Below are 15,512 nucleotides of genomic sequence, written 5' to 3'. Positions count from 1 at the left end.
TCACCATCCGTTTGGAATGTCCAAAATTCCCTCTGGTTTTACCTTTCTCCAAAAAGACATTCTTTCAAGGAGTTTCTAATACTTGATAGAAGCCATCTGACCCTCTACAACAAGGTGGACCCGGGTTCGAGTCCCGCTCTGTGCGGAGTTCGCATGTTCTCCCCGTGTCTGCGTGGGTTCTCTCCGGGCTCTCCGAATTCCTCCCACCTCCAAAAGCATGCGCTTCAGGTTGATTGACCATTCCAAATTGCCCGTAGGAATGAGTGTGTGTGTGCATGGTTGTCTGTCTTTGTGTGTGGCTCCACGGTGCACTGGCGTCGTGCCCGGAGTGTCCCCCGCCTCATGCCCTATGCAACCGAGATAGGCTCCAGCTCCCCGTGACCCGTTGCGGTGGTAATCTGACAATGACTGACTGACTGTAGGACTCCATTACTAAAGTATACAAAGGTTTTCTTGATGTTTTAACACCAGATATGTAAACATGAGCCCTTATAAAAGTACTATTTGGGCTGAACTTGGAGAAAAGACTTCAAACGTGTTGCATTGAACTATTTAAAGTATTCTTGCTTGACTTGCTTTGTTCAAAAAGCTGATTCATAGGATATTTTTTCAATAATCCTAACATACAATGAAGGTTGAATAATGTTTCTTCAAACCGTATACAACAAATCGGTTTGCTTGTGTTGTAGTCGGTGACTGACAAGAAGCCAGGACCATATGAGTCATGACAGATTTCCCCAAATGGAGAACGCTCCTTTGTTGATTCGCTGAGGCTTTTGATGTCTATTGGTTGTGACATGTTGGTATGGGGATAATAGTGCGACTGTCATGATGCAGTACAGCGCCAACCTATCACATAACGTTTTGCCACAAGGGTTAGTGAGAGGAAAGAAAAACCCTTTTGATGTCTTTGTTAGATTGAAGTCAGCCATTTTTCCTGAAATGTATGCTTCCTCTACAACAACACATGCAAAAAGACTCTAATCACACTGACTGCACTGGAAGGGCACTTTGACAATCGCGGCATATTTTTTCTTCGCTAGTTACTTGGCAGGACCCTGTGTTCATTAGCAAAAAATGGATTTTAGTGACCTCCTCTTCATTATCAGCGACTTCCTCATTTAAATGAGGAGGAAGTACGGCTTCGATGAAATACGCTGACAACCCTAACAAGCCATCGGGAGTAGATGGCAGCCATACCCTCAAAATGTCAAGATATCCCTTAAACGCTTTTGAACAAACCAAGCAGTTTTTCCACAAAACTCTTCTTGACAAGAGCTTGGCTGCTGTTTGTTAAACCTTTTCTGACATATGAATCAGACGGTAGCTTTTGTCAGTAGGTTTTAAAAATGCTTTTTAAGAAGTGAGATTCAGCTGATCTGAGAGTGAGTTTGTTTCAGTGCTGGAGTTAAAACAGAATAAACTTTCTATGGAGTAGAAAGAAACACTGAACAACACTCTGTGTGTTGAATGAAGTTTGATGTGTGACTCAAAAACAACAACTAAGACTTGAGAGCAAGAACTTTCAACTTTAAAGATTGTAAAAGCATGCTAGTTCCTATCTGAAGCTACACTAAACTGTACTTTGGTCTAAATTGTATTATTAGCATGTTAATATACAGCATTAAAATGCTGATGTTTACCATTATAGTAAACCATAATAGCACGCAAATGCTGGTTAATTTGCAGTATTAGCAGTTAGAAGTGGCCACTAACACTAGATAGACAGATATAGATAGATAGACAGACAGACAGACAAAATGAAATCCCAGTCCTACTTGAATGAAACATCTTTTAGAAAATCATTTGACAAGAGAACAACAGGAAAACGATGGTAAAAAAAAAAGAAAAAAAGAGCTGAATCTCTCCTGCTGGGCTGATCTGTGTGTGGATAATCCTCTTTCAGGCTGCTAAAATTGCAGCTTGAAAGAAGCCCTGTTTAATGATGCGTGGGGCTGAAAATGTACAAGGGCCACTTGGGCATTCATCTGCTACCTGCCGCGGGGCATCTGAATACGAAAACTCACTAATTCTTGCTGATCAATGAACAAACTCAAAGCAGATAAAGGAGAGTTGGGGAGATAAAGACCAACTGCAACAACCACCACGGCAATATCTTACTTTAGTTTTTAAAGTTCTGCCATCCTACACAGAAAATATCAAAATCATAGTGATGTGTCTTTTATTAAGCATGCTAAATGAGCAATGAAACCCATTAGAGATCGCTTTTGTTGCTATGGACTAGCTGCTTCATAAAAAAATCTAAATATGAAGCCATGTTTTCCAACCTTCTGAGGGAAAGCACGAAGACTGACGTCTGTGGTAAGACTTATGTGAGAGGGGAAGTCAGTAGCCTTTTCTTTTTTAATTCCTGTGAGCTTTTCCGTCCCCCATCCTTCTCCATTGCGCTGCCAGTCATGCACAGACACAAGGTTGGGATATAGATCAAGGCTGATGGCTTTTTAAAGAGGTGCCACCCATGTGTGACTCACGTAGACTGTAGGTGTTACCCAAGAAAGAAAAATCAATCTTGACACCTGGATGTCATCGTTGTTATTGTGTGCTGGACTATGTGCTTGTGCATACAATAGAGAAGCCCTGTGTGTTCCTGGAAAAGAGCAAAGTCCACCCACACAAACATCTGACAGGTGGTGTGAATAAAGGTCCAGGGCAGTGGTAAACGGGGTGTCGTGTAGCTGGATGCAGATGAAAAGGCACCGGGAACCTTGACGCCGCACACAGAGAGGAGGAAAAAAACAAAAAACAATGACTCACTGAGGCGCTCAAGGAAAAAACACAGGCTCACACCTCGGGGGCAAACTTAAAAAACATCCTGGAGTTTGTGACTTTTCTGATGGAGAAACAACCAAAGATGCAAGAGATCTCTTTCACTGTGAATCCCATGGTGTTAACGCTGTTGTCTAACTTGGGCAAAGTCAAGAATATCTGAGCAGGGTTTAGCTGAACTATAGCAGAAATGAAAGACTTCTTTTTCCTTGGCTGAGGGCCATAACACTTCATCATTATTCATTTCTCATTTCTTATTCAACTTCTCACATTGTCTTCAAACCGTCGACTGGATCTAACAGACTTCACTGAACCACACATCACATTCTACAGTAACTCTACAAACTATAATTATGATAAAATTACATTCAACCCCAACTTTCTGACACAGTGCACTGGACAGGAATAAACTCCGAAAACAGTAAAGGTAATATAGCTGGCGTTAGCTTGAGAAGAAGACCTTGAAGCATTTGACAAAGTCAGTTTGGAAAAGATGCTTAACCCCGATGCTCGGTGACCCTGACCCGCTAGAAAACGGGTAAATGGAAAAAGGACATGCTAAGAATTCAGAAGTCTGGACGTCTGCTTTATAAAGTAAAGGTCAGCAGGTACATGAAATGTACTGCTGAGGTGAACAACACCAATAAAGTGGAGAAAGGGACAGAAATAGGACATTGGTGTTGACTTAGCTCAACATAACTACACTTAATATTAAAATGGCATTACATGTTAATGTTATTAAGACCTAATCAAACTAAGCAGCTGCTCAATTTACCCTAATGTTTACCACAAACCTGCAGTAGTGTCAATCTTCTCATTTAAGGATCTTTAAATAAACCAATGCACAAAATCTAACACAGTTCGCGAGAGTCAGACTTCCTGTACAGCTCCATGCAAAAACTCCCTCCATTAAACTGACTGAACAGGTTTTATATGATTGTTTGCAGTCCTGTAGCATTAACATCTCTTGGTTCGTAGCTCTAATATGCAGTGAGGGCATTCAATGGACTCTGTAAGCTCCCGGTTTCCCATGAATACATGTGTAAGAGAATTAATTAGAGTAAGAAGATGAAATTTTACACTTGAGCAGCCGCTGCAAAGGGTGCTGAACAATGCTGCATCAGGGACCGAAACTTCTCCTGGCTCTAAACTTCAGCGGAGCGGCCTTTATGTCTGTATTCCACAGTTCACCTCTGGGATCCGTGAAGTTTTGGTCTGCAGCCACGGAATTTTTATTTATTTATTTTTATCTCAGCTCGGAATCTCAGTGGTGAAACACTGTGCCAAAAGCTCCATTTCATGTATTACAGGCGGCCCTTCGGGGAATACTCCTGTGTGATTAATTTCCATATCAAAGCTAAAAGCTCGCGGAATGACGTCAGGGAGCGGGGTTTGTAGCGGCACGCGTTCAAATGGGAACGAAAAAATAAAATAAATAAAAACAAATGGGGGAGGCATCATCACGCCTTGGAACAAAACAATAACATGCACTTGTAAAAACTCAAATGTGCACCAACTGTGGGCGCCCGCAGTATCGCTTTTGCCCCTGCACAAGCAAATGCTGAAAAGTAGCTCAGGGTCACCGTTTTGATCTCTTGGTTAGTCGCCTGATGTGAAAGCAAGGTTTCTAACTGCATCTAAGACGGTACTCAGTATTCTTTCTTCTTACCTACACAACTCTGCCCAAGTTGCCCCCCCCCCACCATCTCCACCTCCCACCCAAGTCCTGTAGGCTCTAATTGGCCCGGTGTCCTTCACAACAGAGAACGGTGCTGAGGGCTGGACAGAGCGTGCTAGAAAGCTAATAGAGACGTCTGGAAATGCCAGGTCACTGACGGGGCCGCTAACTCTCATCCCAGCCTTGTCACGCTGCTTACAGTTAACCTTTTCATTAAACGGCATTTGTCGACAACAAGGATTTTCTAGGCATACATGGAGAGGGGGTGGGGGTGGGGTGGTGGAGCCGGGCATGCAAGGGTGATTGAATAAGCGCATTTGAGCAAAAATGTCTCTACCTGAGCAAAATATAGTTCAAAAACAGAAATTTAATCCACACTTTCCTGTTTTCTGCAAATTTTTTGTCATTGTTTCATTATTTTCTAGTTCTTTTACCAGTCTTGTGACTGTCCCACTCCCCATTTACTACTTTGAGCTCCGACGAAATACCAGCTGCGTCTTCCTACTGAATAAAAGCTTTTCAATATTTCATTCAAAAAAAACAACAACGACCTTTTCTGATGAAGCGGCTACAGGAAATAACTGGGTCTGTAAATTGAAATGCAGGTATAATTTTCTTGAGCGTGGTATGTTTTTGATACGTTTTTGCTTCAAAAACTGATGAGTAGCATTTAAAGCAGAAACAACAGGAAGTTATCATGAGAGCTGTTGTTATTGGGATTTGCGGATATCAGTTACTAGACATTTTTTCTAGGACAGGATATCGCTCCATTAAAAAACTCCAAACACAATCATATCCAGAACTGGACAAATAGCAAATACATATTTGTGTTGATATAGCCGAATAGACAGGGAATAGTACTCTTAGTTGTTACATTCAATATCCTTCTTCCACATTACTTTTTGAACACTCCAGTGATGACAGCGGCACAAAACCACATTTCCTCTCTGCTGGTAAAAGTCAGTGTCAGATTATTTGTTCCTCACATTCTGGTAACACCATGTGGGAGATGGTGACCACACCGCTTCACAAATACGAGCATTCCTGTTATTTTATGGTAATTTGAAGTGAAACCTTTCCCATTTGATGTCTGCTGAAACATATATATATATATATATATATATATATATATATATATATACATATATATATATATAAATATCCAGTCCTTGTTATGTTTAAGGAGGCTCTTAACATCCCTGTGCTCCAACTTCATCTGATAATCTGGTCATAATCAATTTGTAAGGAACAAATATTGCTTCTTGGTTTTATTTTTAATCAAACAGAGAGAGCTAATCCCATATCTCTCACAGGGCATCTCCCCTGCTTCACACATTATGTATTAATGGCCAGTGGAGTGTTTTATTAATGATTGATAATGATTGATTATCCCTCTACCGATGAGAATGAGTGTCTGTTCCAGCTTTGATTGACCTTCACTTCCTGAAGAGCAGTTCATCACCTAGAAATAAACTGTGGGTGAGGCGGGCTGTCAGTGAGCCGATAGAAGATAAAATCACACCTCCTCTAGTCTTGCTAGCTCATCAAAACACTCCGGATTTTAATAATCTTTACACGTAAGGATGCTTCATTCAGTCGAATCAGACTGTAGCATTGAGCGTGGAGTGTTTTCATTGGTTCACATCAGCCTGATGGCTGCAATATGATTTATGCAGTATGGGGAAGATGTTTGCTTCATGGTTCGCATTCATAATTAAAGGTGACCTGCATCCAGCTCTACTGTAAATGCATGTCTTCCTAAAGAGCATGCATGCACACGATGATACTTTTTTTGCGCAGGTCATCTGCACCAGCACCGACAAAAATCATTACATTTGTGCAACAACTCACGGTAGTCAAATGTAAATGGATGATGCATGACATTTTACTCTGGAGGATGGCGAACACTTCTGCAAGGTTGCCTTCTTTTTGCTGCAGCGTGCATATCAGCATAAAGTCACATGGATTGCATGGAAATGAATCGGATTTGATGTAGGATTACGCGGAAATGTTGCTCATGTCAATCTGATTTCAAAGGAGCGCAGACGAATTTGACATTTTTCGCAATGCATGTGGACAAAAAAAAGTGATTCTGCACATACAGACTGCAGCTCATGCTTTTAACTGTGGGAAGAAGGAGTATATCATTCTAGGGACACATAAAGCTGTCTTCTCTGGGTCCAGTGAACTCCATCAATCACCCATCAGTGTTAACACATCCTACTGTAGCACCAGATCTCACAGTGTTGACAAGTAAAGGTGAAATAAAAGTTCTATAAAAGACCATCAGCTGCAATTTGCAAAGGTAAGCAACGCCTGCTCTATGATTGATTTTAACATAATCAATAAAACATTCTGGATTAGATCCACATGTCATTGTTTTCAGACTAACGCAACTCTTTGTTTTTCCACGCCTTCCAATATGGCCCAAGGTTGGCGCGAGCCAAAACAAAGAGCCCCTCCTCTGTCAAAATCTATCAATTTGTCATCCATTCAACTGCTGTGCTCTTTATAGAAGCTTCACACCTGCAGCCTGGAATCTGGTCTGAATTTCCAATGATAGTTTTCTTGTGTTTCCCGATCATCGACTGTTCAACTGGTAAATTGATCTTATGTTTTTTCTTTTTTAGATCGCCGCCTCAAACCTGGAAAACATTTCTAACGCAGAAACGACCTGGCATTGTCACGCCATTTTCAAGCAGCATGTATGTCTCGCTCCAGATGGAGGTCATCCAAATGGAAATGGAGGCTAACACGGACATTCAATTGGAATTTCCATCTGCTACGCCGCTCTGCTATTATTACCTCCACTCATATTTCACTACAAAGTAATCGCTGATAACTGATGGAGCAAAGCCCGAACAGAGCATTTATATATTGTACACGATGAAGAATGCATAGCTATCTCCATTATTAAACAGCAGCATAAAACATTCATGAATATCATTTAAATGATAGCTCGGAAGTGAAAAGTACTTTTTATTGTGCTGCATGTTGAAGTGTTGTCACATAGTCATGGTAACTGGGTTTAAATAGGTGTTTACTGGTTTGTCTCAGGGTTCTGTCTAGCGTGAAAAGCGCCTCATAAATTGTTCCGAGTCTGGCATAATGTTCACAGTGGCTGTAAATAGAGTCCAAACTGATCATTAAATTAGCATTTAAAGGCAAAATCATGTGATGTTAAACATCTTACTTGATGTCACTCTCCTGAACCCGCTCCTCGTCCAGGTCTTCGATGAACTTCTCCCCTTTCATCCAGTAGATGAGTGGACTGACGTCGCCGCTGTATCCGAAGAAAGCTCTGCACGTCAGGTTGAGGGGACTTCCTGTGGGAGACACCGACAAAAAGGGACATGTGATATTTTTATATTTTCTAATGCCGCAACCATTCAGATTTTACACAACAGGTGCTTTGCAGATTATTCTTTCTTTTAACACCTGATCAGCATCATCAAAAAGCAGCAGGGGGAAACGCCTGAATGAAGCTACCGACATTAAGCCTATTATTCATCTCCACAAAAGGGATTCTACACAGCAACACACACTCGCATCACATGACGAACCCATTGTTTTCTCCAACCCCCACACCAGGGTCGTCCTCACCTCTGAAGATGTGGTGTTAATGAAAAATGATGCACCGTTCTCGTATTTCCCGGCATCAATGCTCATTGGCTCTTGGGAAAAAACTGCAATTTAATCACATTTGCTCCCCGGCGTCGAGTGTGCCTCATCTACTACTTTCTCTATTGCTTGTTTGGTCTGCGCAACAAGCGTTAACTCATCAAATGATGCAATGATCTTTGACGGTGTGGATGTTGGACAGTGTGGGTTGCACTCCAATCTGATTTACTTTCTATATCAGCATCAAACTACCATTATAAAAAGAAGCAACATTTAAAAACGGACAAAGGCCTTACTTGCATCATCTCGATCACAGGCCTTATCCGACTAATGAAAAGCAGCAGAACCTTCAACCAAAAAATAAATACCATCTGCGGTAGAATTTATACTCTTCAAAACCTCTATGATTTAATTATTTCCTAAAACAGTCATTCGGCCTCCAGAGGTACCATCTTGAACCAGACCAGACCCTTTATTTAATTCTCTGATGGTCTCTTAAACTTTAAAAATCTGTCTTGAACCCTCTTTCAGGGTAACTCCCAGCACTGCTGTACCTCCATAAAAGCCCTTACTCTCTTTTGCAGCCCTCTTCACTGTCAGACCATAATTTAACATTTCAATCACTAGATTTTTAAAGAAGAAGCTTTTACAGGCAAAGATTTGCATTGTTAATAAATTCATATGGACTATTTAAAGCACTACACTCACACTGTTCTTTTCTATACACACTAAGCAGTGATTCAAATTGCACATTATCGACTCAATTTTACTTGCTCACCCTTTTTCTTGTGGTGATAGTGAGATTCTGTTTGCCCTTGTGAGTCTATTGAACTCAACTGTGATTGAGTCAATCTTTATTCCACAAACTACACAGATGCTAATCACAAAGCTTTCAGGGTGTATGTGATGTGAAAATGAAAGCGTGTTTGTGCATTGCCCCTAGAGGTCAACGCTGCAGTGAGGTGTCTTGATTGCTACCCGAATTACTCACAGCGATTCCACTTTTCAGTGCAAGAGCTTTGACAAAGCGCAAGTACAAGTAACTTCATAGTAATAGTTTTCATTTTATAAATATCTTTAAAAGATGGAAATTTGAAGTAAATGGAACAGCAGAACAAGCTCAGGAAAGTACCCCCAGCTGGAGTTGCGGGGGCATGCGAAAAAATAGTTTTTATTCACTCACTGGATATAGAATGTTGACACGAGCCTGCCTTTTGTTCCATATTTCTAAGCAATAATCTGCTTCTTCTTCTTAATACTTTGTCACAGTTTTAATAATATTTGGTACTGGGAACAACCTTCAAGACAAACTCAGTAAAGCTACCCTGGTTGCTAACTAGGCAAGAATGACTCTTACTGTTTCTTGTTTAATGCTAGGGCTTACTTCTCTATGTGCAAATCCTTCCAACACTATTTTGGAGGAGAACCATGCAACCTGGGCCCAGAGCCAACCAAGACGAGGGGAATACAACGGTTATGAAAATGGGTGCAAACAGACATTTCCCACTGTTGACTAGATGACCATGTCTCTTCTTTGGGCTCTTCCACAGCGAGGCGTGACATTACCTTCACTGACTGGTTCTTAACTTTGTTGCAATTCCATTCTTTTCCCAAACCAAACCAGTGAAAGCAGTGAAAATGAACTGAAACAGTCAAGTTGCAGCCTGTAAACCCCAAACAAGAATCTGAAATGTGCTAAAAAAAGTCTTCTGCTGGTGAATCTGACTGGTGATTAGTCTTTCTTGGTAACAACCGGCACACTTATTCACAGTACACACTGACTTCTGACACATTCCTAAAGTAAAATTATTGATGAGTGCAGCTTTAATTTTTTTATGGAAATACTCTCTCACACTTAATCAATGAAAAGCAGTCACGGTTGAATTTATATGCTGTAGATTTGTGCATGAAAGGTTTAAAACAGCATCACTGTCTGAAAATGTTCCTTCTTGGGGAGTTTTTTTGAAATCTATCTGTAAGAGCTGATGTCGACAGTTGAAACAAAAGCACTGACAAAAATTCAAGAATGCAAATTCAAAACTGAGAGAGAACTCGTAAGAGTAACACAGAAAAGTTAGCTTTCATGCACCAGGAGGTGCTGTGATCTTCAGATTGCCTTCTGGGTATGAGGAGAACTATAAGAACAGAGGGGAAAGCACACAGAAAACACCAACAGACACACCTCCTGCCTTTACATAAGCGGGAGGACTTGTATCTGCAAGGCTCATTTCAAACACATCCATGTGACTTGAGACAGGTAACCCCCCCTTAAACCGGCTTTTTTTTCTGTGGATTAGAGACATCTCATTTCTTATCACACACATGCTGAAGCCAACAGCACATCCAGCGCTTGGCCCGTTCTGCAATGGGCTCACAGGGGGTGGGGGACCATATCATGAAACCTCTGGATACGACTCTGATCTACACATCCATGATCAAGGCAGCTACACCAGTTGTGCATCTAGGAAGGCAAAAAGGTGATTCAGCATCTCTTCATTAGCAGTACTTTCTCATCGGGCCTGTGGCGAGGACTCAGAAGTATGAGATGGGAGATAACTGCGGTGCATAATTGGGCAATTGCTAGTTCAAAGATAATAGGGACTCTATTTTACCAAGGCCAACTCTAATTTGGCCCTCTAGTGTTTGTCTGGCATACTCAGATGATAGCTAAAACGTTACCAAGGAAAATTTGTTGGGTTTGAACATTCAAACTGACCAAAAAACTGAAGGATGGATATGAATTTATTTATTTTCTCTCATTCCTCAACAAATTTTTTTATCCAAAACTGAAAGGAAAGGCAGAAATGAAGATTAGTAGTCATATTTAGTCGTATCTAGACACACACATGTTGCTATACCTCCCTCTTCCACCGGGGGTCTCTGTGGTGCTGTAAAGCTGGAGGACCTGTGTGCACAAGATGCACATAAAACAACAACAACAATAAAAAAGAGAGAAACCAAATACACAATTTTGACAGGTGAAGACAACAGGAAGAGAAAACATAGATCCTTTTTTCTGTCACCTTTGATGTCAAGAGGTTTCACCCATGGATCCAAACAGCATGTTATGTTGTAGAACTGACGGCTCCACTGCTACGCTGACAACAGCTACCATGTCACTCTCCAAGATATATATCAAGGGACACATCTTACATATGGCTGCATGTTGCACCATTGATTATGGTATGCTAATTTGTGCTGGCTTCACTGTGGAGCGCCTAAGCCTGCATGGACAGAGGTTCTATGCTCAGTTTGGGAAATGCACCAACAGCCATGCATGGATTTAAGAGCACAGACTCTAACATTCAAATCCCAACCTCTGGTCTTGGACAGGGGGGTAAAGTGACTCTTAATGCGATTGTCTCCCCTCTTATCTCCCTCCGCCTCTAGAGCATCCTTCTCGGTGGCTGTGGCTGCAGGAGGGGGACGTCAGCAAAGACTCCCGTGGCTAAGCGGTCAGATTGGAAGCTATGAAACACAGCTGAGAGGCGGGAAACCAAGGAATAGGGCGAAGAGAAGGACAGAGAGAACAGGCATGGCGGAATTTCTATGGATTTGACAGAGTGGAAAGAGGTTATAGAGTCATGGGATATAGAGGCGTCCTCAAAAGAGAACAAACTATTCCTCATAGAGAATCGACAGATTCCAGTCGAGTGAATGAAGTGTTGCATCGCCCTTCTGCGCTGAAATTACATAGATTACAGATCAGCACATCCTTATGCACAGTGTGCACTATCCACGTCGAGTTAATCTACCAGTGTTTCCTATTCAGATTCTTTCTTTTTCTTTCTTTTGCTTTTAACATCCTCGAATAAATTGAGCCCTGCAGCAAGCAGGAATATTACTTCAGAGGGAAGAGACTAAGCTTTGTGAGGTTTCTCTTTTTTTTTGGAGTTTTTTTTAGAAAAGGGCACTTGCAATCATAACAGCAATGAAAGCCCAACTAGTTTTGCTTTTAATGCTGTCGGTGAGATGGGAAGCGATGGAGTTGGAAATTAATGACAGCTAATGCTGCAAAAGAACGGGGCACTTTTTAAATGATCTGCAATTTAGTTTAAATTTTCTGCAAAATGGCTTTTAGACAATATGGTTTTCATGGCGAATGATGGAAAACTGCAAGTCAGATACGAAACAATATCGCCCGCATGTCTACTTATGAGTTTTCAGTCCATATTGAACAGATTAGAACAAGCGCTCACACAACTGACATTGGGATTTACACCTGAGGAAGATGGTGAGAATCAATTAAAACTTTCAAAACATCAGGAAATTGGATTTGAGATTTTGTCAGCCAAAGAAATTGCTTGAATAGTCACACAAAATGTACACGCGAAAACTGAGGCCAAGACAGTGGCCCGGAGCCAGGTGACCTTTGCAGACATTATAATAAATGAGGGATGATGCACACAGATGCTTCCGTGTAGGGCTTGGGTACTCACTGCAAAGGTCTGATGAGTGTGAAAATGATAAATCCTCATCTATAGCCTTCACAACCACCATAGGGTATACCTACAAACGAGGTTAAGACTCCCAAAATGTCAAAATGACACTTCTGTCACTGGTGCTAACTCCTATTTCTCCCCACTATCTAATCAATGCTTCCTTCAATGCAACAGTCTGGGCTCTAAATAAAATGCCTGCCTTGTACCTTGAGATTAGCAGGATAACAAACAAATGATCTGGAAGGAGGCCATGAATCGGACACTAATATGATTTGTCAGTGGTGAATATGTCAAGGGGTACCTGGCCACATGAAGCAATGCCTGAAACTATTTTACAAGCTCTGAATGAGTGGCAGTATTGCTGGTATTATCTAGACCAGACACTGAGGGGTTACACAACTGATGGAGCCATGTAATTGCAGTGGCCTGCAACCCAATTGCATTGGCCAGATGCCTCTCTGTTCAAAATTCTCTTTGTTTTGTTCATTACATCTGCTCCAATCACCCACTTTAAGACAGCCATTGACTGCTTTGTTCAGGAGCCATTTAGCTACATCCCCCTTGCATATGGTCAATCTCTTGTTATTCGTACTTGGCATTGCACCTCATTATCCATAAGCAGAGAACCTAATGCTACCGCTCCTCTTCGTGAATACAGGTAAAAGGTATTTCTTAAAAGCCTGCTTTCAATGTGGCAATCATATCAGTTATGTGATATGAAATTACTCATTTTCTATGCTCTGTGTTATTTTGGCAGAGGACATGCTGTCTCTGAAAATTACAAGGTAGAACTGCTGAATATTAGAGAGCAGGAGAAACCAGCAGGCAAGGGGTTGGGTGTATAGCAAGTCCAATTTGGGCCTTGTGGAACAGAGCATGACATTTGCAAAGATCAACACCCACTCTTTGCATTGATGTTCTCATAATACAATGTTCTTTAGCACAAAAGCAGTCCCTATTATTGCCGCCTGATCCAGCGAAGAATCAATGTTAAAGCTTGTGCTGTTTATAATCTTGCGTGGAGAAGTCACAGTTGAGTTCTCCTAATGAAAAGCTAATTAGACATTAATGAAACACTTAAAGGGTACTTCACAAAGCATTAGACAAATGCCACGTTGAATGGAGGAAACATGGTTGTACTGCAATTAGAAAAAGAAGAAGATGAGGTTGGCAATAGCAACAGTATCCCTCTGTACTATTGTGGCTTTCTTGGTTGTTGTTCTGCAACAGTTGCCATTTCCTAAACACTTACTGGTCAGGCGTCTCAAGCATCTTGTTACTGATGTTACCCACAGTGATGTTTCCTGCCATTCCTCTTCAGCATTCATTGATTTCCAGATCCAGGGGGATCTTAGAACTATGCAAATATTCATTCAGTTGGACAAAGTCTCCCAGTGTTCCCGATGGTCGATGCGACTTTTTGCAGAATGAAAAAGTCTTGTGGAGAACCTATAAGTGGCGCCATAATGGTGGACCAGAGAGCTTGAGGAGATACATACATAATGAGAGAAAGAGTGAGACTGAGGCCCCGTCCACATGATGACGGATTTTTTTGAAAACACAACTTTTTGAAAACACGTCGAAAACGATTCGCGTCCACACGACAGCGTTTTCACAAAAATCTCTGTCCACACGTAAACACATCAGTGCGTTTTTGAAGACGGCTATAAGCACGCCAAACCATGTAGTGGCAGTATTGAGTCAAATTTTATCCAATAGGAATCCTCCATGTTTTTTTGTCACAAAACACATGCAAGAATGCTGCCATCGACAAGGTTCGTACATCCATCATGTTTGTACACATGGGTCCAGAAATATGTCGTCACAGGCAAGACGTCATCGTTTTTAAAAAGTTGCGGATATACCGTCCACACGACAACGCAGACCCAGCGTTTTAAAAAAAATCCACCTAGGCCAGCGTTTTCAAAAAGTTGCGTTTTCGTTACGGATATCTGCGTTGTCGTGTGGACGGAAGGCGTAAACGCAAGAAAAAATTTGCTTTTTCAAAAAGTTCCGGCATTGTGTGGACGGGGTCTGATAGTAGGAAACAGCATTCTCCATGGTGTCTTGCTGGGTCACCTATTGTGTTTTCTCAAACTCCCAACGGTCCCATTTCCCTGTGAAAACTCCCTGCGGTTCGAAGCTCAGCTTAAGGTCATTTCAACGTTGCTTCAAATGAGTTCTTTTTCAACTATTGTCCAAGAGGCCTGACACATTCTCAAGCCTCCAGCCTCCCTGTTCTTTCCTCCAGTGTGTTACATGACTGCAAACTAAACTCAAGTCTCTAAAATAAAGGTACTCTCCTCAGAAATGATGATGAATGTTATGACTCATGGCAGTTGCATGGTCGATTCTCAGGAGCTGCTGAGACAATCAAATGCTATTTCCAACCTCAGTCTGGCTCTTTCGTGACAAATTACAGCAGTGCAAAATTGTGTTGCTCACACTTACATGCACTTAAACAGGTCAATGCACAACCAGTGAAGTGAGTCACTTCTTGAATATAAATCAAAAAATCACTTAAATTTCTGACACTGCATATAAAGGGTTTCACATGCTGGGGTGAGACTAAGCAGCTTCTTTCTGAGAATGCTCTGATCGATGGTCATCAGGAACAAAAATTTGTCTGGCACCACAATCTGTTAGATAGAGAAATGACAAGTATTGAGGAGAAAGATGAGAAAAGATGCAATCGAGGTCCTGAGATGAACTCTGATTAGAAAGGGTGCGATTCATGATTGGTGTCTCAATCTTATGTTGGTGTTCTCAAGCTAACTTTATTCATCCTCTAGTTTCTTCACCTCTGTCCTCTCTGTAGTGGCTACTAAGGTCAGAAACATTGATCCCCAGCCCAGATAGGGTTATCACCAGAAGCGTTTCTTGCTCTACTTCTTTTCAAGAGAACCAAAGCTTCTGTGCTGGATGGTATCATGAATGTAGGCGTTTCAACCCCAAAATGTCCAAGAACGCACTGGTGGAGTTAC

The 15,512-nt window shown here is 41.5% G+C and overlaps 1 protein-coding gene across 2 annotated transcripts in view; it reads right to left on the bottom strand.

Annotated features, from left to right (window-relative positions):
* The window catches only part of LOC137591477 (interleukin-1 receptor accessory protein-like 1), a 205,861-nt gene that overhangs the window by 17,961 nt on the left and 172,388 nt on the right, over positions 1-15,512 (bottom strand). For both annotated transcript variants that reach the window (XM_068309503.1, XM_068309504.1), the window contains exon 7: positions 7,659-7,791. In XM_068309503.1, the coding sequence (XP_068165604.1) occupies positions 7,659-7,791 (133 nt within the window). The remainder of the gene's footprint in view (positions 1-7,658; positions 7,792-15,512) is intronic.

Source organism: Antennarius striatus, chromosome 24 (genome assembly GCF_040054535.1).
Source record: "Antennarius striatus isolate MH-2024 chromosome 24, ASM4005453v1, whole genome shotgun sequence".
Lineage (NCBI taxonomy): Eukaryota > Metazoa > Chordata > Actinopteri > Lophiiformes > Antennariidae > Antennarius > Antennarius striatus.
Note: the sequence above shows the minus strand (reverse complement) of the source record. Positions and strands in the feature narration are given on the sequence as shown.